Raw genomic sequence first — 25,977 nt, 5'->3', positions numbered from 1 at the left:
AGCGTCGCTAATTATTGCATTCGCGAATAAAGTCGTACCGTGTGCCGGCTTAAGTAATATGATTAATGTCACCGGCTGAAAATTTCACTGCATGTACAGGCCCGTGTAATTTTAATGCGATGATAAATGGCAATTGGCCAAGTTGCGGAATGCGCGATAATTATACGCCGCTGTGCGAATCGCGTTTCATATTGCATGTTGTTTATATACGTAAGAGAAGCAGCACAGCAGCAGCACTAGCAACCATATTTTTTTGTAATCTTGTTAGAAACCGCGCAACGCGTTCTTCTCTTTTATTTTTCGTCGATGAGTTTGCGTAATAAGCAAACGGCGGAACCAGTACTTCTGCCTGTTCCTCCCGTGCGCTCGCATCGATATGTTTGCGGAGGTTCGATCATCTCTTTATATCTTCCTTTTTTCACGAGGGAATGCTCGGGAATTGATAATGCGTAATACTGCGTATAATGCAGCCAGAATAACGATGATTAATAGTACGCGAGGTACTACTTTGATCGATAAATTGATGCGCGGTTGTTAACCCTTGCGTATAAGCGACTAGTTGTTTCTCCATTCGCGGAGCAATCGGCCGAAACGCATCGATATCCTGCAGTATTAATAATTTATCATTCAATATGATGTCAATATGATGTCATCAGCCAGTCCTTTTTGTCAGGTGCACAGTGAACTTACCCGTGCTTTGTTTAGAGTTCAATAATCAATCCGTTTCAGCCCCAACAACTTTGTGCGTGGAACGTGGCGGAATTATTCATATTAGAAATAACTTACGGATCGAACTAATTACGTTCTGTTTTTCATTTTCGTACATACGATTCATGCGCGTTCTAATCGCATAAAAGGACGCCTATCTCAAGGGATTGGTTTAACTTTTGTTTAAAATAGTGTTGTACGTCGTTGATGTAATTTAATTGGAAAAATGAAATAACAGTACATGTAACATCTCACGTTTTAAGACGTACGAATTATTAAATCGGATATTGCTTTCCTTATTACGTTTTACTTCACGGATGCGGGAAGTAAAACGTAATAATGCGGGATCTTGGGATATTTACGCGAGAAAAATGGTCTGATAACATTTTTTCGAGATTTCTTTCCGCCTCCGATGCGTTTGAATACGCACCGCTATAGAAACGTGGCAGAACAATCTGATTTTAATTCTATTTCGTTCAACACTTCCGTCGTCATGATGAGTATCGATTCCGCATCCGACTCGTCGCGGTTGTCTCTCGTTTTTCTTTAATTTCATATCGCACTTAATAATCGACGAGCGTTTTTGATGGAAAAATAATTAATACATCGGGCGAGAAAGGGAGAGAAAGGGAAGGATGGGGGGGGGACACGTCCCCTTCATCGTGGCGAAGATTGGATTGGGTTATACCCACACTGCGGATAAATTAAGACAGATCGTAAACATAACGTTAATTCGACGGCGCAGAAAATCGATTTAACGCTGGTCAACTACGGCCGCGGGCTTTGTGAATTACTATCGTCGCCGTAATACGTTATGTCGTCGTCGTAGCCGGAAGTTTAATTACGATCCCGAAAATTTAATGTAATTTGACACTGCATAAAATACTATTTTCCGCCATGTAACACTCCCTTTCGTTTAGTGAGGATCGCGTCGTCAAAGTCTTTTCAGTAATTTCAGTAATTTGACGGATTAAATGCGATGTTAAACGCGATAAATTAATTGTCACGTTGCTTCAAATTGGATTCGCAGTCGGTTCGATTAATTATTAATTCTCGGGCTATTGTTATATTGTTACTTTGTCTAATTATAAATACGGAAAGTATATACGGGAGATATGTACGTAGAATATACCATATAGCTTCGATACTACGCTCATTAAAGACCTCAGTGGTGTAAACGGGAAACGCTTTGTTCCAACGTTAGCACGAACGTTATTTTTAGCAAGGAAAAAAAGACGAGGAATAATAATTAAAGGAGTAAAATATAACCTTTTCTTCTCGCGCCTTGAAATATCGGCTCGTGTCGTCCCAATTTCAACGTCGTCGTCAGATATACAATTTTAAATACGTATAATTTAAAAAGTGGGAATTTCTCGCTCAGAAGTGTCGCCTTTGTTTTCGGTTTCCGGATGAAAGTTTTCGCCGGAATACCGCAACGTTGTTCGTTCTTTTTGCGCCAATGTAAAAAGAGCGAGTCGACAATGGGGTACTTAAAAGCGCGAAGCCGTCAGCGACGCGTCGTTAAATTATGGGAAGCCGGGTCAACGTCGAGTGATTAATTAAACGAAAGGTTAGATTAAGCGAGATAGCAATAATTCTCGCTTACTCGCCGCTGTGCGAGCTCAGCTCGCCGCTATGCTGGGAAAAATAGCGAGTGCTGCGGCACTGCAGCGGCTTCATGTGGCGATACGTTTACGGTCTGCGGTCCGCGCAGGGCCATACGTCCCACGTGGGCGAACTAGAGAAAGGAAGATAGAATAATATACGAGGGTGACCGTGTAAGGGTGCAGCCGCGGGATAAACTTGCACGAGTTAAACACCGAGCAGTGCGCGAAAAAAAATTTTTGTGGCACGGCGGAAAGATTAAAAGCGATAAGGAACAAATCCAGAGGTTATATCCGCTTATTCCCGATTTGCAAGAGCACTGATCCTCGAATCTGCAGAAGCAAATTTTTCTTCGGGATCGCCTCTTTCTCCTTTCTTTCCTGATTTATTCGACTATATTAAAATATATATACATATATATATATATATATGTATATATATTTTTTAACAAGGTTAAAAATACAAGGTTAAAGAGATTAAAAATTGATAATATTCCAGTGCATCTCGAGCAGAGAATATTTAGCTTTGTGCGGTCGTCGGGTGGATCGCAGAGGGACGATATTCTGTTCTCGCAACGAGATCCCCGCGACCTTGTGTGTATGTACGGCTGTCTATATGTACAGAAGCGCGTAACACAAACTAATTCCATTTACTTTTCCGCCGTGTCTCACCGACGCCTAACTTTACTATCAGAGCGGGCCCACAGAAGCGACGGTCCCGACCGAAAACCGGTCTTCTGAACACGGTAGCCTTTCTCGTCGACACGCCGCGGCTGCCGTCCTAACTCTCGTGACTGTTGTCAACAACCGGCGTGTACTCCGTATGAGCACTCCACTGTCACGTATTTTCGGCTCCTTTGGGGGTTCTTGTATTATCCGAGTAACCGAGAGCGAGAAGACATATATCGGAAGCAATGGCATTCCCCTTTTGAATCAGCGTTGCCAAACACATGCGAGCAAAACTATAAATTTGTCGTATTTTGCAGGTATTTTTCCAAAAGCGTGCCGCTAGCCGGGATATGATATTTATCGTCCTCTCTTATATATCTCGCGTGTATATTTTTAACAGGTGTATAAAATATAAAATGCAAGAGAGAGTCGGCTCCCACCGAGTCGCTCCTCTCTCTTTCTCTCGTCGTGTTCTGTGTCCAAATTTTGTCCAGCGGATAATTCTGTGCTGTAAATTATGAAATTTGACAACTTTTAATAGCGGTTATATAAAAAAGCAACATTTCTACTATTAACTCGGACGCGGATGTTAAACTTTTATTCCGTCTCGTTCTTTTGAAATTGCAGCCGCGAGCTGCGATTATTTAAAATGATGGATTACATCATTTATAACACTTGACAAAGCGACATCGGGCGACAAGGCGAGAAAAACGCGAGTACGCGAATACGCGCAACGTATCAACGTATAAATGGAATGCAATTTCGTGGAATTTTGTCTTTTTTGCGAACTTTGGCAAAACTTTCAGACTGGACTTGAGCGCGAGGCACGCGCGCGTATGTGACCGGAATAGGTCATATATATGGGGGGGAGGATGTTTTATATCCATATCTCCATATCTCATTGACCCGCGACGACGTGGAACGAACTATATATTTAACGAGGCTTAATACGACGGCGTGTCATTTCCGTCTCTTTTTCTTATTTCCGTCAGAGTTTTATTCAGCGCGACAGCTGAATGAACCGGCGAATCTCCCGGCTATTATACGGATCGTGGATAATGAATTCTTACGCTCCAGAATCGGCCTCTTGAAATCCTACTGTTCCGACGAAATTGCAGGAATCTATAAAATATATAATCCGCGATGAGAGAGGAGGAAGCGAGTCGTATTTTTTAACGCTTCATGAAACGCCACGGTGAAACGTACGGAAGGAGTGAGAATTACGCGCGCGCGCGCGCCCGATCTACATTTGACTTTCTGCCAGGCCATTTCTGCTCAGTTGACACAGAGTCTTTCAACTGCACGTAAATGCTCGTCAAACAAGGAAAAGTTTCCTGAATTAATTACACTTTGCTCGCGCGTAACCGCGCCAAGTTTGTCTGCCGCTTAGATTATGCATTCCTCATATTTGCCGAAAAGCATTTCGAGTTAGAACGACTTCGCAACTAGCGAATTTCGAATAATAGAGCCATTAGGTCTCAAGACCTCCTTGCGTCTTTTGCACCTGACATTCTGACATTTGTGTATCATTGCGGAATATCGTTAGAGCATTGATTCGCAATTACATTTCTATCGCGGACCTAAGTAGCTGCAACTTGTTGTTCGGCATCGCGAGGTAAAACATGTAGACATGTAGCGTTACCTCGGTTCGGTATATCGAGTTGACTTTGCGCGACCTCGCTTGAAAATCGTATAAACAACGCATCGTGCGTGCTACGTTTTTAACGCGCTCGCATAAGCAATAAACCTTGGTATAACAGGGTAAAACTAAATCGAATAACATGCGATACTCTCGGCCGAACGTGAAAAAAATATTTGATGGCTCGTGTCACCTGATACCGCCTCTCGTCGTGTCGTAGTTCAAGACTCTGTTGCCGTGCAGCCACTGGACGACGCTGTATTGCACCTGCATCGCTATGTGTCGTACGACGCATAGCAGCTCGATAGTGCTATCAGCCTCGTAGTACTTGTCCCGCAGTGGCTCGCCCAGGGCGTCCACTATTTGGACGGATGGTGCTGAAATTCAGTCAAACGTGTCAGAAGAAAAATCGACCATTTATTAACGAGTTTAACGCGCCGACCAGTAAGGTGACTCGCCATGTCGAACAGCGCTGGGAAAGAATCTAATTGGACGATCGTTAATTATTAATAGCTCGAATGATATAAAACTCGTGTGCATAATAAAAAAAAACCCGACATTTTTCACTTGTATGATAAGTTGCTTCCTTTTTCACTCGCGAACTATAAATAGTAAGCAGTCCCGGCGGTCGGCTGAATTTATTCCGAGCGAGAATTTGCTCCCGATGTGTTACTCTTTTTCCGCGAAATTTTTCCATATTCTCACTTAATATCTTCCATAAATAGCCTTTGTCGCGAAATGTTATTAATAACATTTCGCGACAAAGTGATAGTCGGATAATATCGGAATCGTGTAATTCACGAGGTAATTGCGATAATAATGGGGCAACTCTAAAACGACAATAATAAAATTCTATGGTTTGTTTTTCCAGCGTGCATATCTCTAATATGTGTAATAATCATTTGCTATCTCGAAATTGTAATTTGAATCGACGAAGAAAAGATCGGGTGTGTCGTAGCTAGCTTGGAGCTTTTCCAGCCCGTCTTCGACTTAAAGTTTCTATCCTCTTAGAAGAAGTTACGGAGTCGCCATATTGAGGTAAAAGTACTTGCTACTTTTCGTTTAAACATTGTAGTATTGCGATTCGCACGCGCGATAAGTGTGTGTGTGTGCGTGATGGATTACGTACGCGAAGTATTTTGTTCATTCTCCTAAAAACTTTATCGTCGAAGATTGCACATACTTCGGGCGGATGATACAGCCATCGCAGTCAAAGACTCAAAATCTGTGAGCGCAATTATCTGCAAGTATGCCGTAACTAATTGGCTATGCGCGATATCACAGTAATTCTTCACGCTCCGAACGTATCTCCCGTTTAATTTTCTCAACTTTCTCCGTGCTTTATTATCATTTATTATCATTAGCTTCTTTGCAAGGGAAATATAATAAAACGGATTCTAATTTCCTTGCGCGCGTTCCACATCGCTGTGGAAGCGTCAGTCTTCTATTATTATTATTGCGACATCACCGTCGTGCGGCACGCGGTAACCGTCTAATTCTAACAACGAATCTCCATTAATGAAAATTGTCTTTTTGTGTTATCGCGCGAGATTCACCTGTCGTGTTCTTTGCAACGTTCTCGTGTGCTCGCGATACGGTAAATTAGACCGCATTAGCAGGGATTAATTTGCATCGTAACGAGGGTGAGGAGGAGGGTTTTGTACTATTACTCGGCGTTGAGGAAATTCATCGACGAGAACGATCGGATAAGCATTTGGGAAGTGAGGTTGACAAGTTCTTCTCGTATGAAGACATCAAATGATACAGCGCTTAATACAGTGCGCTCACGGCGCACACTAATTGTTATCGTTGTACCGTTGTAGTCGGTACAGCGTAATCCCGTTTTACGGTAATAACACGGAAGATCCTTATTTTAGCAGGATCGCCATTGTTTGCAGACTTCGCTTAGAGACAGAGAAACAGACAGACAGACAGACAGACAGAGAAAGAAAGAAAGAGAGAGAGAGGGAGAGAGAGAAAGGTTAGTGAGAGAAAGAAATAACTGGCGATTCACGCGTCATGAAATTCGGCCCCGTATACGCGAGCGTGATATTGGATTACATCGAATTTGGCTTCAAATATTCAACTTTATGGCTTAATAAATATTTCCTATATTGACGTCATTGGGGTGTCTACAATCGAGCGTGCAACGTTCAACGTGATCGAGCCGCCCGAGCTCCCCATCCGTGTGTATCTCTCTATCGTCTTCCGTCGCGTTGGACCATTTCCAACTGGTACTGTTGCCTTTACCGTGCGCTGCGTACAGCTGTACATCGCGCGCGCGCCCATGAAGTCGAGCCCAACGTACGGCCGCCGAAAGAAATCACGAAAAACGAAAACGTTTTGGAGATAGATCAGAGTGTTCTGCCGACCCGGTAACTTGACCTCATGAATACCACAGCGAAATGTAATCTCTCTCGCCGTGCAATCCCCGTTCCTTTTCTTTATTCCTTCTCTTCCTGTTTTCCTTCATTCTCTCTTCCTCTCTATCTTTCTCTTTCTTCTCGCATCATTCTCTTCTTCTCGTCTGAGGCATACTGCGTTTTACTCCGTGCGCTTTTCCGTAAGGTGATAAAAAGGTCTCCCCCTGAGGAAGTTTTCACCGTGGAGAGAGAGAGAGAGAGAGAGAGAGAGAGAGAGAGTGAGAGAGATATATATATATATAGGTACACCTTTTTTTATTTTATTCGTTTCACTTCCTTTCTTTCTCATTCGATAATTCCATGTTAGTGTTTGTACACACTTGAAGCTTACCAAGTGTTTCCGCATTTTTTTTTTCGGACGAAGTGGCCACCGTTAGAAAAAAAAAATAACGACACTTCCGCAGAAAAGCTTTCGAATATTTTTCTCGCAGTTTTGGACCGATCTCTGTGCGTATGTTGCGTTTGACGTTGTTGCAGTGCGATGTGGAAAATTTCTAATCGCGAATGATACAAGCAATATTTAGAGAATTACCTAGTGCGATCGGAGAAATGAAGATTTGATTGAATAATCAATAGTTATGGAGATTGTCGGTCGAGTAAAATATATCCGCATATTTTAATTTGCTCACGGGCTTCGCAAGCTGGATGGTAGGATTCCAGCGACGAACTCCAAACTTCTTCGTTCTCACGACTGATTCCATAAGAATACAATTTTCCTCGTCACATCTGTTTCGCTCTTGAATTTTTCAGGAGTCTAAAGGTAAATTAAGTTGTGATTTATACCCGTGAAACTCGCGCACTCTCACTCTCACTTGTTCGCTCAACGCTCCTCGCCTACCTCCTTTTATTAACGTTCTGACGGAAAGGACATGCGTCGACTAAATTGCCGGGGAGGTCGACGCCGAGAGGACGTAAGAAGACGGACGGCAGGTGGAGGTCGAGGAAGGAGACTGCATACCAAACTCTCGGCTACTTTATCTCGTGCAGTTTCAGTCTCTCTTCCCCCCGTTCTCGGATTAAGTGTTGATCCTTCGCTTTACGTGCGCCGGTCTTAGGACCGGCGACGATCGTCGCGTTCGTCGAGTATGACCTAACGACAACGCCCGGAAACGCCGCCGAGTTCGGCCGAGATTACTCACTCTATGTTCTTCTTCGCACGACGATTTATGATCGCGCGGTATATCTATCGTATTTCCGATACGTAAATTATCCTCGCACCTCATTAATAGGCCCCCAGGGAGTCGAGCTTATGATATTATACATATAAATTGCATTATCGTGTTAATTGTAACTATTGTCAATTGTTAATTACAAGCGCGATCATAATCGAGAGATGTCGATTAATTCGCTTTGTTTCCCGAAGAAGAGCCTCGTGCCGTTAAAAAATTTGAGTCAGGAAACTGACGTTGCTCGCGAGAATATTCCCTTGCAAATGACATATCTATCCACGCGCGCATAACAATATGCCATTTTTCACGATGGTCGAAACATAGAGTCTCCAATCGATAATCGATGGGAATAGGCGACAATAGCCGAGCAGGATGTATTTATATCGCCAACGTTAATTATCGTACAATACGAGCGTGATCCATCGATAAAATGCAATTGCAAGAATCGTGCAACAATAGACGATTGTGCTTGCCGCAATATAATCTTCAAAGTTAAACAAATCCAGAAAGAGAATTGTGGGTCATCGGGAGAGGCCAATGAGAATGCGAGATATTCGACGATACATTTTGTCCTTTCAGAGGCATTTGACGTCCCGAATCGCGATACAAACGATTGCACGAAAGCTCGTGCACAAAGGCGTCGGCAGCTCGAAACGATTGCATTTTAATTGTACTGGATCAAGCGAGATATTTCGATAATCTGCAATATAAAATAAACGTAATGTGTCTGCGTGCCGTTAAAAATCTCGAATGATTATCGATTTAATTATTATCGTTTGAATGCGTGTAAACAAAAAATAACGCTTTGCATTCTGCCGATTGTTCTCGAGTGATTTCTGTACATCGCATCGTAATGCGCGAAATCGATGGGTGTATATGCAAAACTGCTTGACGGAAAAAATGAATGCGTTTGCTCTCTAGAGGCATTTCAATGCAAAGGTACTTAAAACTTACTCTGATATTTCAGAACAAGTTTCTCGTACATTGCGAAATATTTGACGGTCCACGTTCTAATTATATAATTATATTTCACTGTGTGTGCTTCATGATTTTAACTTCAATTTTTAGAGAGAAGAAAGGAAGTAATAACGAATATCGCAGAAACTTTTTATATTTTGAGGGAAAAATGAGGGAAATTCTTCAGATTTGTCCAAAAAAAACCCGTGTAAATTTGAAGTGACAGACCATTTAGCAATCATACATCTCACGGATGGAATATCCAAGTATTATATTGTTACCATCAAACATTAGTGTTACAAATGATTTTTTCTCTCTGTCTTTGTCTATTTCTCTCTCTCTCTCTCTCTCTCTCTCTCTCTCTCTCTCTCTCTCTCTCTCTCGTTTTCCCTTTGTTTCAATGATGTGTTCGTCATATTGTTTCGCGTGAAATCGAAGTAAACCGCTTTTTTCCGTGGCAATCGACAAACGTTACGTTACGTTACGCGCTAACTGAAAAAACGATTTTGACAAATTACAAAAATGGAAGAATGGCAGAGAAGAATAAATGTAGGGAACGTTAAGCAGATAATCCCTTTGAAGTCCCTTGCGTTAGAAGATTCTTCGCTATAACACGAAGAAGCTACATCATCTCATCCGTTGCAAGCGAAAGCTTACGATATAATCTTACATCAGCAAAACCGCGCGGATCAGGAAATAAATAAAAGAGAAAACCAACCGGCTTCGATCCTTTTTATCGTGAGCTTGCACTTTTATGCGATTTGGCGGGAACGAAACCGGTACGGTGTCGTATTCTTTTTCTTTTTTTTTTTTTTTTTCGTAGGAATAGATTTGCTCGATCCTCTTTTTTTATTTTAATTAGTATAAACTGCGCAGTATGCGTTAATAATGCCTGCCGGCAGGTTCTAATTTGGATACTAATTTGAATTCCAATCCGGATACCGCTCGATACATGTATGCGCTGTCTACCTCCGTTTTTATTTCTCGGTGTAGGCAGTTACATTTGCACGGCGCGTATCGTTGGCCGCTAGTCTTTCAAATTACACAATATCGCGGCTTTTCGCTTCCGCGTTTATTAAAATCTTCCTGGCGCTTACCATCTTCCGTTGTCCATTTCTCGCTTTAGCTAGCAAGTTAGCAACAGTTCCTCCCATTTCACATTTCATGTCCCCTCGTTTCACCGAATAGCTCGGCTGACACACCGCCAATTCGCCGTGCCCGAAATGCGGCGAAACGAAGTCCTTTCGCTTTGCGTCGTTCTCACGAACCGAACGAAGAAATGATCGCAGGTTCTTCTCTCTCTCTCTCTCTCTCTCTCTCTCTCTCTCTCTCTCTCTCTCTCTCTCTCTCTCTCTCTCTCTCTCTCTCTCTCCCCCCCTCTCTTACTCTCTTTCTCTCTTTCTCTCCCTCTTTTCTCTATAACCGTCCGCCTCGACTACAGGGCACTTCGTTTTCAATTATCCTTCTAAGCGACCTGCACCGTAAGAACGCCGCGAACGAAGCCAATTTGCTATCCGACCGCTAGCGCGTACTACTCCGGGATTCGAGCTTTGCTTCTGCTTCCTCCTCTTCTTTTTCTTCTTCTTGTTCTTGTGCCTTTTCTTTTTCTCGTCCATTCCGTGTCGCCAGAATATTGGATCGTAACATACAGTCGAAGATACATTGCCTCTCTTTTTTTACTTTTTAATTAATCTATGTCGGTACAAATGACATCGGAGAAGGATACTGATACCGAAGGACGAAGACTTCTCTCGGTTGTACAGCCAACAGCGTCTCGAATTTTATCTTGGATATTTTACAATTCACTACATTTATTTTCGTGGTGTGTGTATGTACACGTACATATGCGCGCTTTATTCGAATACGCTTGCTATTGCTAAGGGAATACGGTCTTCTCCGTTTTGTCGAACGATCTTTCGTTTGACAGACGATGTAAAAGATCTACATTACAATCGTCTCTCGCGCGACTATCTAGTCCCCTTTATATCATCCTTCCTCTAGCTGTCGCAATGTCACGCTACATTAAGTTCGTTCGTTCTGAACTCGGTCACGCGGCGTCGAAAAGGGAAAAGGGAACAAGAAGGCGCTAAGCGGGCAAAGGAGACATGTAAATTCGGGAGGGTAAATAGCAGAGGTTTAAGCTCTTTGTGCCGTTTCTTTTAAAGATAGAACAATTGTGTGTCGAATTGCAGAGAGCGCCCATCTAGAAAGGTCCACAAATAACGTTTTACTAGAATTTGAGCCCGTAAGAGCGCGTAAAGAGTATGTTAATTACCAACTCGAGTCACACGTGCGCGAATGAAACAATTATCGGAAACTTTTCTCTCGTCTCTTGTCTCTCCTCCGTTTTCCTTTCTCACGAGGCCGTTACTGATTCTGACGTTGACATTAGGCGTGAACCGTTAGTTTCAGTTAGTACATTATCACTTACCGTTAATGTGTAGGTTGACGTGAATGAACTTGGGTGGATGGGTGCTGATCTGACATTCGTATTGGCCCTCGTCGCTGCTGTTAACGCGCTTGATACGTAGACGCCAGTTGTCCGGGTATTGAAACTCGATGGTGTACCTCGAATCGCCCGTATACGTGTGCTGACCCACCGTCAGCAGATTCATCTTGCCGCCATTCTCCTGCCGACGTACCCAGGACACCTGGGAGAAACGATCGTTCTAAAAAACGCGTCCCACCTCAGCTTGAAATCCTGTCGTTAGAGCATCAGCAGCGCGGTCGACTCTTTTGCGTGATGCTTCGTTTCGAAATTAGCCGCGTATACGCGGCTCGATAACTGTCTGGTAAAATCACGCGAAACGAGAGAATCCTTCGGTCAGAAGACACACGTTTCCTCCTGCGTTTCTCTTGCTTCCTCTTAATCGTAAGAAACAACGCAAGCTCCGATTTCCGAGTTGAGTCGGATTCCGCGGGGCGGCACAAATACACGGCGGATTGGATCGACCCCGATCGAGAACGAATTTGCGTGAGGGATGGTTTGAGGTAGTGGAGGCGAGAGTGAAGTGGCGACGGGTGGGTACGCGAAGCGGAAGGTTTATTCACGTAACTGGAATTGGATAATGTGCTTCCGAGTAACCGCATTAAATGTATAAACGTAATAACGCACATCTTCTGCATGGATACAGAGAGAACTGTGAGAACTAATCTGGCATTATCAGAGATTCGTGCTACATATCGTTGCCCGATATTGCATAGATTGTAAAGTTATCGTCAACTTTTTGAGCTTAGCTTCTCTCACGGCGCGAAAGTCCGTTCATATTCGCCTTGTTCGCGAACGATGGATAATCACTAAAGCTGGTATTAAAGCTGTGTTTCCATTTATTTCATATTAATGAGTGTTAAATTCCGTATCATATAAATGTTAAATTCTGTATCGTATAAAAATCTTTCATACATGTCGTGTTCTTTCTTTAATTTGGGCCGATCGGCCGACAGAATTATTAATTCTTTAACGTCCGCGAGTAATGACAAATGATTCAAATTGACGTTTATTTCAGAAAAATTGAGTTGCTTTCGCGAAGTTTTTTCGCGAAGCATCTACGATATTGTAGCATATAGAAATGTACATGCACAAATATTTAATTTAATATAATGCGCATTTCGCGGTGGTATTGGTTGGCTATAATATGAATTGTTGCCAGGTAACAGGATATTATCTGTTCGAACGCCAGGGAGATTCATGCGCACATAACCGATATCTGACCGCATAATTTGTTCTATAGTTTGGGGCATGGATAATGTGGAAACGGTTTGTAACTGTATTACGGGCGGCAATAAATGCGTCCAGAATAGAGACGGTGGTAGTGGTGGTGGTAGTGGTCGCGGCAATAAAGTTGTTGCGGCGTGTCTTTCTAATAAAAAAAAATCAGTCTCGCAATTAAATATCGCATCGTGCGTTCTTTTGCATTCTTTTGCGCATGGTAAGAGTGTTTTTATCACACAATTGGACCGAACGCGATAAAAAATATCTAGATCCGCGGAAATTTCGTGTTTAATGCAGGATGCAATCGCGCGCGGTATTGAGGTACGAGTAAACAAAGAAAATGAAAGAAAAAGAAAAACAGCAAGAAGAAGAAGAGCGCGGGAGAAAACTTCACATAAGAAGTCTAACGAAACGCAGGATTTGCCGTTGAATTATTACGTGCAGATTACGCGTGCAAACGACCGGGGGTCACCGGCAGAGATTATGCGAATTTCTCCCTAAATTTGTTCCTTGGAGTATAAAATATACGGCTACTCGTGCGCCGGCAGATTAATCATAATAAGCTAAACGTAGCTTAGCCGCGCCGTAATAAGTCGAAGTATTCTGAGATTAGGCGCGTGAGTTATGGCGCTATGAATTCGTAGTGGGTGACTAAAGGGTGCGGCCGACCGACCAGATATGACTAACGCGAGAATAAAATGACGGAAGGAGCAAAATGCTCGAATATGATCGAGCGCGCGCGCTTACGGTTTTGTCCTGCAACAGGGATATCCTGCAATCGAGAGTGACGCTAGCACCAGCCTGCACCGTGATGTTAGAGCTCTCGCCTTCGAAGTGAGGACCCCATCTGTGATCATGATGATGTTGGTGTTTGTTTAGAGTGCTGTGCGCGTCGAAAATGTAGTTTAGCATCGGGGCATCCGTCGGCACGGATCGTTTCGCCGCCGTGGTCGATTTTGTGGAAACCGGGTCCGTCGCCAGAGGCAGTTCTGCAACAGAATTTGTACGGAAATGTCAATTATTTTACTGAAAAACATCTCGGTTAGAGAGAGAGAGAGAGAGAGAGAGAGAGAGAGAGCGAGCGAGCGCGTACAGCATTATTTTATCTGCTTCAGCCGTGCAGCCTCTCGTATGTAAAGAGCAAATCGACATAAATTAATAACAGGATCGGGGTACTATGCATTAGTCAATAAAGAGGATACTGTGGTGGGTACTGCGTAATACAACAAATAGGTGGATTATCATGTGCTGTATCATTTAATATTTCAAACAATGACGCACAAATCAAATACGGCTAGCGTAGTAGACTCGTTCGAATTGTCACGGCACTGTTTACGGCGCCACATTGCGCGTCACATTTATTTACATGTTACACCCGGCCGGTTTTCCCGCCGCTTTTTGCATTCAACCCGTTGCGCATCCTGCTCTCGTGTAACTTGTGACTTTATTTAATCGATCCGTTGGCGTTTTCCCGTTTTGAGCCATCGCTCAGGTTATCGACATCCAGCCAAGCCTGCCAATAACGGCCGCGGCATCAGCGTAAACATGCATTTACCGCCGCAACAGAGACCGCGAGTCGAGACGCGCAACATTTTTGCTTTTAGTACCATCGCAGCTTAATGACTGAAAGCCATGTCTGAATTCTTCGATACAGTTGCGAGCGACACGCAATTACGCGCGAATCGCGATCGAGACGAGTAGAACCTCGCGAGTAGAAGTATGCAAAGCTCTCACACCCTTCCTTCTCTTCTTCTCGGATTATTGCATTTACTTTGTTCTGCCTATCTGAGTGATAAGAATCGAGCGATAAGCACACAGTGCACTTTCAACTTCGCTAATGATAATTTCTATGGTGCCGCTTCATGGTACCGATGAAGTTTGCGGCACGATCCGACATTGTCTCGAGCCTTGAATCTTCACGTGTACTCCGTCGTAGAGCTAGGGACGAAGGAGAGAAAGACGGGCGGCAGTGCGGCGGAGAGCCCCGACAGCGGAAGAGAACGAGTAAGATTTCGCACGGCGCAACGACGATGGGGAAAGTCACGTTGCTCGTTCGTGTCTCGAGAATCGCGAAGTTTAGACGCTAACTCACGACGACGAGTTTCTCCGGGTTTGCACCACGAGATGCAGGAGCACCGCGGCAAGCAGACAGCTTACGGACTGCTTGCAGGATCGAACGCAAGATGTTGAGACACGAGAGGTGTCGAGCTTTGAGAAAGGAAAGGAAACAAAGGGCCGGTTTGTTTCACGTCGTCTCATCCCCCCTTCCCCTCTTTCTCTTTCTCTTCAATTCTTGTGTTCGCTCGGTAGATAGATAACTACATAGGTCGCTCATATCGCACCTTTTCGTAAGCAGGAAAATTGCCTCTCGATTGACCACAAGAGACTATTCATGGATTATCTTATCTTTTGCATTTTGCAATCACAATCGCCTTTTTATTTTCCCTTCATGTTCAATTAGAATTACTCGTAGAATTAGAGTTACATATTGCACATTCGAAATACTAGCTTGTCGGGCAGAAATATTTAAAAAATTATTTACGAAACTGTTATCCTTTTGGATTCTCTCCCTAAGACTATCGTTAACTTAACTTCTCCCTAGTTTAAGCGAGCACTAAGGTGCTTCCTACTGAAGCTGAAGTAACATTCTGACTGCATAATGAATAAGTTAATATATAAATATATGTTTATTTTGCATTTGTATGTATATTATGCACTCATCCGAATATTATTTTTTAAATTTGCGTTGCTTCTCTCTAGCTAGTAATTTTTCGTCTGTACTTTCCATTTCTTTCAATGACACACGTCATGCGCCTTAACTTTATTATTAAATCTGTTAACTTATTCAACTTATGCTTCCTGTTATTGAAATCGTATGAGTGCTGCTTTGAATCTCTCAATCATTCTGTGCATTTGTGAAAACTCCAAGGGATGAATAAGCTTAAGAAACGTATCAAATATTCTATTTTACTTTTCTTTGTCTTGTGTATACGTTCCTTAGTAACAACTGCCTTAGTAACAACTCTGTCATCTTTTGGTACAAGCAAGGATTCATAAATCTTTGTTTGAAAAAAACTAATATTTTTGCATCGCATCGCCTACTTCAGTCTCTGATCGTTTTTCTAGCAGCTGAAGTAGAATAAGAAAAGAGCTATAAAATGCTCGAATAAGAAAAACGTTTTCTTCTGACATTGATAAAAGAGCGAGCAAGCTAGGAACTGTCGTGTCGCCTGACGTGTAGCTCTATCCTTTAATTCTCTCTCTCTCTCTCTCTCTCTCTCTCTCTCTATTTTTATTTAGTGGAGTTAAATACTTTACACACACACACACACACACACGATATTTTTATTGAAAAAATCCAACTTCTGGAAATGTGCGTATAATTTTTGCTCGCGCTTGAATTGACACAACACATAGCATAGAAAATGCATCGTTTTAATTTACGCACACGACGGGTGCCTCTTTGAAAATATTCCGATACAGTATCAGATGTCGTTTCTCGTATCTGTAGTAATGCATTTCCGAGTCATCGATATGAATACGCGCAGCGGTAGGGTCGCATCCAAATTGTAGCGAGGCCGTGGATGTATGAGAAACTGATGGCGGGCCGTAAATCGAAAAAACCGACATGCCGAACATAGACTTCCTCTTCATGAGGCCCGTCACGTAGCGCCAACAGAAGTTCGATTTGAGAGCGACGCGCGGGCGTAAAGCTCGCTGCAGAGTCGATTGTTCTACGACCGAAGACGAATTGGAGCACTTGCGCAGGTAATCCTGACTTTCATCGAGTCAGCGATAGGTGCGCGCGGGAGTTCCCCGGACTCCCGGGGCGACCTCCGCCGGGGAGATCCGACACGGAATTCACGGCGTAGCGACAAAGAGAAGAATATAGAGGCCGCGCAATCCCGCAACGAAGTTGCACGTCAAAAGGGATCAGTATGCCACGGAGCGCGAAATTTTCTTTGCCGATCGCGCTCGCGCACGGCCGCGCACGGCTGCGACTTTTCCTCCCTCGTCATATCCCTGTGTCTCCAAAGCTTCCCATTCTTTTCTCTTTCTCTCGCGACGCATTCCGTCTCCCTCCTTTTGCTGTTTGACTTCGTCCTCTTCCTTCCTGTTTGCGCCGACGCGCCAATTCCGTTCTTCCGATCGCGGAAATTTTTCCCTCGCCGGAGGGATGAAAAACTGATCGGAAATTCCGGTGGAACTGTTGGAAGCGTGTCTCGGATACCGAGAAGGATCTATCTAGTCAGGCGGTCGTCGGTTCATCACATGATCACATACACACACTCATTCTCTCTTTTTTCGTCTTGCGCACGCGCGCGCGCGCGCGCGCGGATATGAAAATCACACTATTGATATATGAGTATCAGCCGCCATCAGTTGAAGACTCACGTTTGAGCACACAGTTGTAAGAGCGAGCCTGATAATGAAATTTGTAATTTTTCGTCCACGCGCGATCGTGATTCACGACGAATTGATATAATTGATATAATATAAAATGCAACGTGATATTCTTTTTTCTTCATCGATATACGACGGGCTGCTCTTTGAATATTCCGGTGGAGTATCAGCCGCCGATCCGTACGTCTAATGTCCGTGTCGTTTTGGGTTACTCCAGGATACACGAATACGATCGTAGATGCAAATACACAGGGACGTCCGCGCATTTAATGCTGGCGGTGCAATAAATCGCGATCCTGTCCTGAATTTATAATTGGTCGTTTCTTCGTACTGCGAATCGCGCTGTTATGCACGCGGACTGCGTGATTTCATTTGATGAGGATTGGTTGAATATCTGGGGTATTAGAATTAAAGAAATATCTTCGTGATGAGGGTATAACAGAGCGATATGCACAATAATAATATAATAATAGATGGCGATAAATCGACTGTGCTGTAGGAAGAAGGTTATAAACTGCGAAATTATTTTCGAGTTAGATTCGTTTTAATATTCGAGTTTTAATAGAGGCATTGAATCATCGATTTTCGCGGTGAAAACAGAGCTCGAAAATAGCATCGCTGCGGTACGTCGGACAGTGATAATTTTCCCACCGGGTCGTTTGCATAATTAAAAATAGTTTCTGTTGTTCTTTGCCGTTTCTTCCTTCGCGATTTCTGGCATATGCGATAACCGCAAAAAAATCCGAATGGTCGTTAAACGAGAGAGGAATGGTAAAGAACTTCGCTTTTTATTTGCGCTAGCGAAATCATTCGATATTTCGCTGGATTATCTCGAAGAGGACGTTTTTTGTTGACGATTTCGCGAGGCGATTCACGGCTCGCCTTACGAATAAGATCGGTTCCGAGATAAAATGACCCATATACAAAACGGGGTCTCAACAGCTGACGGAGGAGGCAAACAGAAGCGGCTGAGTAAAGTCGTTAATCCTGGAGAGCTCACACGGAATACAGCGTAATTCTACTTTCGAAGTCCGGCATTTGGATACTGAGCGGAAGAGAGATGAACGCGTCGGTATGTCGGTCGTTGGTATCAGCTGATTGCAAGCATTTGTTGGCAAGATGTACGTTCTTGAATCACGCTGAGATACTAAATTACACAGTGTGACTAATTACGCGAATTTGTTCCGTCGGACCCCGGAGGAATCTTGAGTCAGTAGCGCGAAGAATGTCCTAGAAGTGAGGAATATATATTTTCCTTTTTTTATTTAACTGTCGCTCAGATAATCCCCCCCCCCCGTTTTCCAGACGTCGACGATACGGCATTTCCAGTTACGGAACTATTAATTTCAACTGTCAACCTTGGCAAAATGACGTGATTTTGATTAAGCGAAAAGTACTCGCTTATACAAATACATTTTCCTTTCTCGCATTCGCATGTTCTGTGTATTTGGACGTTGCAATCAGTGCAAAGCACGATTCTAAAAACACTGCGAGGTCGAAATTTTCGAAACAGATCGGATATCGCGGAGTCGCCTTTATCGTGAACCGGTGCTTTAAGAGGTATACTTCAAAGGTGGGCCAGTACTAACGGCAATTTCAGAGTCGATTGCGATTGCGAAATAGGGCTTCTTTGTGAGCAAATGGATTTCTTCGTTTCAGTTAGATTTTCAACGTTCTTTCGTGCTAAAATCCCGTGGAGGTTAAGCGCGCGCATGCAGCCTCGCCTACGGTTTCACGCGTCTCGAATATCGCGCGAGCGAGAGCGTAGAACGTTGCGGCGGCCGTAGTCGCGGCATGCGTTGACCAGCACTACTTCGGATTTGCGCGTGCTGTATATCGCCTGCTCTATCTTCTATTCTCGGATTGCATTAGGAAACGTCAATGTAGAATACTGGTTTCCAAGCTTGACCACCCTCGTTCGTAATGGTCATGAGGACCGAAAGGAGTTCTCTGTTCTGTTAATTGCAAGAGTAACTGTGCTTTTGCCCTGAAATAACTAGGATGATTACACTCTCTGTCTGCATTAACGCAGTATCTCGGAACTTCCAAATTTTTCTTATCGTAAATTACTTTTAGATTCTACAAAAATTCTAGCGAAAATTTTGCTCAACCTTAAGTGAGAAAAATCTGTTTTCTTAATTATTACTAGTTAAACGTTTAATTATTATCAGTTACAAATTTTCTTAATTATTATTGGTTAAAAGTTTTATTAATACTAAATACTAATGCTAAAGTCGAAAAATGTGGCCTTTTTTGAATCAATATTTACGATAGTTTAATTTAATGTTAAATTCTTCGTGATCTCCATGCTTGGCGAGAACGCCAGAGAAAGAGATTGGGATGGGGTAGCGATAGAGGGATGATGGTAGAGAAAGACAGACAGAAAACAAGGTGTGCTGAATGTACGGCGCAATACATAGTACGGTCCAAACCAGGATAAATAATTCCGATGTACAGCACAGTCCACTGGTACTCTCATGTTTTATGCATGCCTCGCCGCGCAAGGCCACGTGTTACACACATCGTAGGCTCACAGTGCAGTCGAGGCTGTTAGCGAATATCTTTCGATTCGTAATTTTCTCGGTCGTCGCATTATCAATGAATTCAGTTTTGTTAAACTTTTCGGCCCGACTGTTTTCCTTCGATTCCTTCGCATTTGTCGCGAATATTCCGTCCCGGATGCCTTGTTCTCATTCCGCGGAAGTAATACCGACGAAAGTAATACGGGGAAAGAAGAACGTATTGTTCACGTAGAGAGTAGGAGGGGGGAGGGAGTGCAGGTTTTCATAAATATTTAACGATTCGTGCAGTTTCGTGGTTGACACTTGGCGCTTCTTTCTTCTTTCGATGGGCTCGGCTAATCTCGCGGAACGGACATCGCGATTTGGAATATCGAAAAGTCTCGCATAAATTGCACGCGCATATTGCAATTGCATATGCACACGTGGAACGCATTACGCCGTAAGTTACCTTTTGCACTCGATCGCGCGACGTTCGTATAATATTTGCGAACATAGAGAATATATCGCACGTATTACTCTGCACCTTTGATACCACTGAGAGAACCGGCCGTAGAACTAGCCGATTTATGACGAACACATTGCGGGCGTAACGCGCGCTGCAGATACTATAAATTGCGAGAAATGCAAGTACGTATGGATGGACTCACGGCAAACGTTCGGTTGCATGTCGAGTAGGTTCACTCACTGCGCTCCGCGAGTATCGTATACGCCATGTAGCCACGCACGCGAGCTTGCGCTACACGTGCGCTACACGTCGTGTCAATACGTCCTGTACACACACACACACACACACACACACGCGCGCGCGCACACATACAGACGCACACAGACACACACTCACACACATGTGGTCGTCCTATTGATACGAAGTAACGTCCGGATTTGGTTGTGACTACGTAGTGTCTAGACTGGGAGTGAGACGGAGAGAGAGAGAGAGAGAGAGAGAGAGAGAGAGAGAGAGAGAGAGAGAGAGGGATAAAGGAAGAGTATATGCATAATATAGAAGGAAGACCGTAGGAGAGATGGATGGACCGATGTAGCAGGTATACCGTATCATCAAGGGGTACGTGCACGTGTGTTCGCGCGTTCTCAGCATGTCCAACGTAGACGCATTTATACGGTGTATGCGAGGACACGCGGAACAGCATTCCGCGATGCTTGCAACGCGGCGCGCATCGATCCGCCGGCGAATTAATCGCACACGTCGGCGCGCCGATCGCTTTGTCACTTTCATGATTTGCGTACGCGCCCACGTCGCGGCGCACCGAATAGATTAGAAATTCTGCACGCGTTTCGAACATCCATGCTGCCGCCGCATTCTGCCGGCCTTCTGTGCTCGATGCTCGACGTTACGCTCACGTAGCGGCTGGAGAGAGAGAGAGAGACAGAGAGAGAGAGAGAGAGAGAGAGACTCGCGTCGCGTCGCGTCGCGTCGTCGGTATTTGGTAGTCGATGCAATTCTGTCGTTTTGCGGCGAAATCTTCAGCTTCCTTAGGAAAGCGCGCGTGTCTGTCCTATGTGTGCGTTGGAAATTTGAAAATTCTTACGAGCGTTACCTTTCGGCAATACTCTTTGTTCTTTCTTGCTTTTTCCCCGTCATTGATTCAATCGTCCATTGCAAGTCTCGAGAAATGGCAATTCCGATCATCGCTAGGGGTTTTCTGAGCGTCGCGTCGGCTTGTTATTAACAAAATTGCTCTCCTTCGAGGTGGAAGACTCGCCAATTGAAAGATGCAGCTCGTGGCCAAGAATCGACGATAGCCGGCGACTTTTACGCGCTACGTGCTTCACAATTTCGATCGATGCTGTCGTTATTCGGCGCGCCGTTCATTAAACTTAGATATCTCGCAATTACGAGTTCTCTCTTCGCTCTTTATTACTTACAACTGAGTTGACACCGCGAATACGCTGATACGAAAGTCATAACTGTCTCACGGCGCAAGATAATCGCGCTAATTGAAAGTTAGTCATTCTCTTGTCTACGCTAGCCAGTTGAAGAGCAAACGAAATTGTACGTAATGAAGTATCGACGTCGCTGCAAGTTGGCCTGCCAGTTCGTTGTAAACGACGTTGTAAATGCATAAAATTTTCAATTGCCCCGATAACTCTCGATAAAGTTGCATGTTGCATAACCATATAATAATGTAATTACTGTTAATGCAGAAGTAATAAAGAATGATTGAATTAGAAGCTGCGCACGCACGTGAGATCATGAAACACAGGGAGGGTTTATATAACTGTAATTTCGTTTGATCCGAAATAAAATATAACCTCGTTACCGGTGACACGCATAACTGAAATATCGCGTTATATCCGCGTGTTCGAGGCCTGCGCAGGATATGTAATAAATTTATTCACTGCAATTTAGAGCACGCGCCAGCCGCGCGCTAACATTTCGACGCCCCGTAACACTTCGCTGCTCCGACATTTCCGATAATGCTAAATTCGTTGTGAAATAATCGACGGCCAATACGGCGAAGAGCGCCGTGTAATTCGCGCGAACTCCGGTTATTGACAGCACGCTAATTAACGCTAAACACTCGTGGGAAAGGAGCAACTCGATGTCGGAGGGCGCGACAATTTTTTCCAACGTTCATGTTAACGGACTTTCTCGCAACAATTACGTTGCGCGATAACGAGCTGCACAAAACGAAGCTTGAGCGCTTGTTATATCGATCCCTCGTCCCGGTGTCGCGCAAACCGACATCGGCACTGTTGCATCTGACAACGCGAAGACGGAAACGAGGGTCGTTCAGCACGTTTCCTCCTTACGAGGAACAATAACCGCCTCTATCGGGAGAGAGAGAGAGAGAGAGAGAGAGAGAGAGAGAGAGAGAGAGAGAGGAGGGGGAGGGGAAGATAGCGTGTGTCTTCAACAGAAGAGACCGCATCGCCGCGAGATTCTCCAGCAGCGAACGCGCGTCGTACGTATAAACTATGTAGTAAACGATTGCGTTTCGATCCGAGTACATCGGCGCGGCAGCCAGCCGCGCGAGGGTCTCCGCGGGGTTGGAGGGATGGAGAAAATAGGGCGAAATAAGGTTCACGTTACGAGTAAACGATGTAGACGCGCATCCAAAGAAGCGAACGAAGACGAATGGCCCCGGACGCGATGATTTACGAACACGCAATGACGCTCGCCCGCGATAAATTCGATTTGGCGTTTAGGGCTCGGGACTTTTAATCCAGCCCGGTGTCCGCGGTATTTAATTGGTCGGTCCCAACGCGAGTTCACGTCGCTGCGTGAAATATCGCGCATTCGAACGCTGGCTTCTATTTCCTACGTCACTTATCGACGGATCGTATCGCAACGTGTGATTAATTATGCCACTCATTCGCGACACGCAACAACAACGTGCAACGCGGAGCAACAACGCGCGGCGCCGCATCTGCGCGTATCTACGATATTACGAGGTAATAAGAGAAAACGCTCGGGTGTTATTATCGTCTCTCGGATTTACATACTGCCGCGCCCCAGGATTTACATTCGACCGTAATCTAAATTTCATAGGGATTCATCTCGCGTCTCGCGAGATAGGCTCTTCTCCGGACGGCACATGTGTTTTAGATCCCGGTAGATTTCGCGTGAGCTGTAATTAACTATGTCACACGTGCGCACTAACGATTTTCCTCTCTTATTCTCTCTCTCTCTCTCTCTCTCTCTCTCTCTCTCTCTTTCTCTCTGTCATTCTTTCTATTTCTCTGCCCTTCCATCGTGACATCTGACCATAATCTTTAGGTGACACATCTTTAAGTGACAAACGTGACATTTGAGTCGTGCAACTTTTACACATTTGACTCACGTGCTGATGAAAATACAACGTGACTGACAACCTCAACGTGTACGAAGTGATCGCAATTATAAAATCGTCCGACTCGACCGAGCGTGTATCGGGTGTCGGTGGAATGTCCGACACATTCGATACGAGACTTGGTGAACGCACGTGTACTAAACGACTATGATTTATCGTGTGCCATGAATTGTGACGGTCTTACAGTAGCAGGAACGTCTATCGAGAAAAGCTCTTCACGAAACGACGCGACGCGACGCGACGCGACGCATTGTACCACACCGCAACGTTGTTGGTGTTTTCATCGGGTGATGTTTCGACTGTGATAAACGGAGTACGAAGAACAACGAATAAGCATCGTCTCTGTTCCCGGGTAGGGAGGGTTGGATTATGGCAGATGGCACGTACGCGTAACATGCTCGCGAAAATGAGAATTCCGGGGTAAAACACGGAGCTGTAAAAGTACGTTACGACTCGCGAGGACCGCCGCACCTGTTAAATCTTATCTGCGGCAAAAACGCTCGCGTGCCTTTTAATAACGATGTCTCGCGCTACCGCGCGACTCAGATCCTACCTTTCGGCGAGATTCCTTTTTATGAATTAAAGGCGCGGCGGAGATACATATATGTATATGTTAGCCGTTATTACGGCGCAAAGCGCCGTTCTCTCGGGCTGGCGGGACATCCCTCTGTTTTTTATCGACTCCAAGCGTGTGAGCGATTTCGCTTAATCGCCTGAATCGTCTGGTTGCATCTCTGGGGATTTTTATCATTTAACAATCACACTGATTTATATCGCGTACGTGGAGCAGCGACAGCTTTCGCAGCGATTTACACTCGTTCAGCAGTGTCACGCGAGAACAGCTGGTCGTTGTCGCGCGCGCGCGCGCGCACCCTCTGCGCTAAAAGTCGGAGGGCGACCGATTCGAAATTCTAGATACGATCTTTATGGCGGTCGACATTGTGTTACCATAACTCATCCTGCGTCGGTGTGCACCGAGCAGCCGAGCACTAGGGGGATTCGGAATGGCGCTGTTATTACTCGGACGTGCTGTGCGCGCAGTGCACATCATAAATACGATTCATACGTGATCTATAAATCGATCTCGCGAAGCTGCCGTGCTCCTGTCGCGCTGATAGTTTAAAAACTACATACTTTCGGCGGCGTTCGTTTATCTCATGCCCCACAGCTCGTGTACGTATGTATTTATATGCTTCTACTTCAGCTTCTTATCACTCACCGATGCTCGCGCGCACTTTGTAACAGCAATCAACGGAAGATAGAATCGCTCGTAACGATATTTCGGCACTTTTATTCTACTCTTATAGTTTCTACATCGCGCGCGCCTTATTCATGTCATGTTCTCGCGGTTGTAGTAGCATAATATTCAACGCGTAGATCTCAATGCTAAAGAAATAATAATTCTATATTTAATCGATAATTATTGCAAGTAATCCTCCTCGATGTGTTGACGTGTTTTGATATTTAATCAGAAATTCGGATGAATTATCTAGATTTTCACTTCACCTTCTTGCGATATGCCACGTCAGTATAGGTCGCAGTCGCAACGCGAATTGAACGTAGAGAGTTGCACTCGCAACGACGATTTCGCGTTATGAATTTTATTCTGTTCCCGCGGCTTTTACTGTCGAGATGCACCCACCTGTGTGCGTGTCGGATGCCGAAAAATGAGCTAGGCAGTAGATCGTCAGGAGCCGAAGGAGCCACATGACATTACACATGACTGGCTCGACGCGTGGCCCTTCTTCGCTGCCTTATCTGTTCCCGCTGCTGCGGCCTGTGTACCACGGCCTCGGCATTGTTGTTATCTGAAACACAGGAGAGGAAATCGCGAATAAGTGAACGGGCTTGTTTACGCCTGGACGACGACGTCGTACGCAGGCTATCTTGCTGGGTTATCTCTCGGATCCACTCTAATCCGCGAATTCATTGCGTCGAGTAATCCGCCAAGTGGAAAGCTCTGACGTGGCACGGTTCTTCCCCTTCGTGTCGATGTAAAAAGTAGACTTCTCTCTCTCGTGAACGAGAGATCTTTATTACGACGTTGAGCCGCGCGATGTTAAATTGTCCAGAAAATCATCGCGAGAGCCCGCGGAAGCGCGAGTTTCATTCACACGGACGAGCGATAAATCTATATCCGGTTAATCAACGCCGTTGACAGAAGCAGCGCCGTTGGGGGAGAGAGAGAGAGAGAGAGAGAGAGAGAGAGAGAGAGAGAGAGAGAGAGAGAGAGAGAAAGAGAAAGAGAGAGTCCGCAGTTATCGTCGGTTTTATCGTGCACGAACTGTCGCTCGTAATTAGTTCGCAGTGAATGCTCATTCACGTGTGTTCGGTGTATTTTTGTGTTAATAACGATAA

The 25,977-nt window shown here is 44.6% G+C and overlaps 1 protein-coding gene across 3 annotated transcripts in view; it reads right to left on the bottom strand.

Moving 5' to 3' along the window:
• The window catches only part of LOC105183181 (obscurin), a 148,255-nt gene that overhangs the window by 7,263 nt on the left and 115,015 nt on the right, over positions 1-25,977 (bottom strand). For all 3 annotated transcript variants that reach the window (XM_019841400.2, XM_025297745.1, XM_025297744.1), the window contains 4 exons: positions 25,262-25,427; positions 13,629-13,870; positions 11,601-11,820; positions 4,814-4,997 (listed from right to left, as the gene is read on the bottom strand). In XM_019841400.2, the coding sequence (XP_019696959.2) occupies positions 4,814-4,997; positions 11,601-11,820; positions 13,629-13,870; positions 25,262-25,340 (725 nt within the window). In that variant the 5' untranslated portion in view covers positions 25,341-25,427. The remainder of the gene's footprint in view (positions 1-4,813; positions 4,998-11,600; positions 11,821-13,628; positions 13,871-25,261; positions 25,428-25,977) is intronic.

Source organism: Harpegnathos saltator, unplaced genomic scaffold, assembly GCF_003227715.2.
Source record: "Harpegnathos saltator strain DR-91 unplaced genomic scaffold, Hsal_v8.6 scaffold184, whole genome shotgun sequence".
NCBI lineage: Eukaryota > Metazoa > Arthropoda > Insecta > Hymenoptera > Formicidae > Harpegnathos > Harpegnathos saltator.
This window is presented reverse-complemented; position numbering and strand designations above follow the sequence as displayed.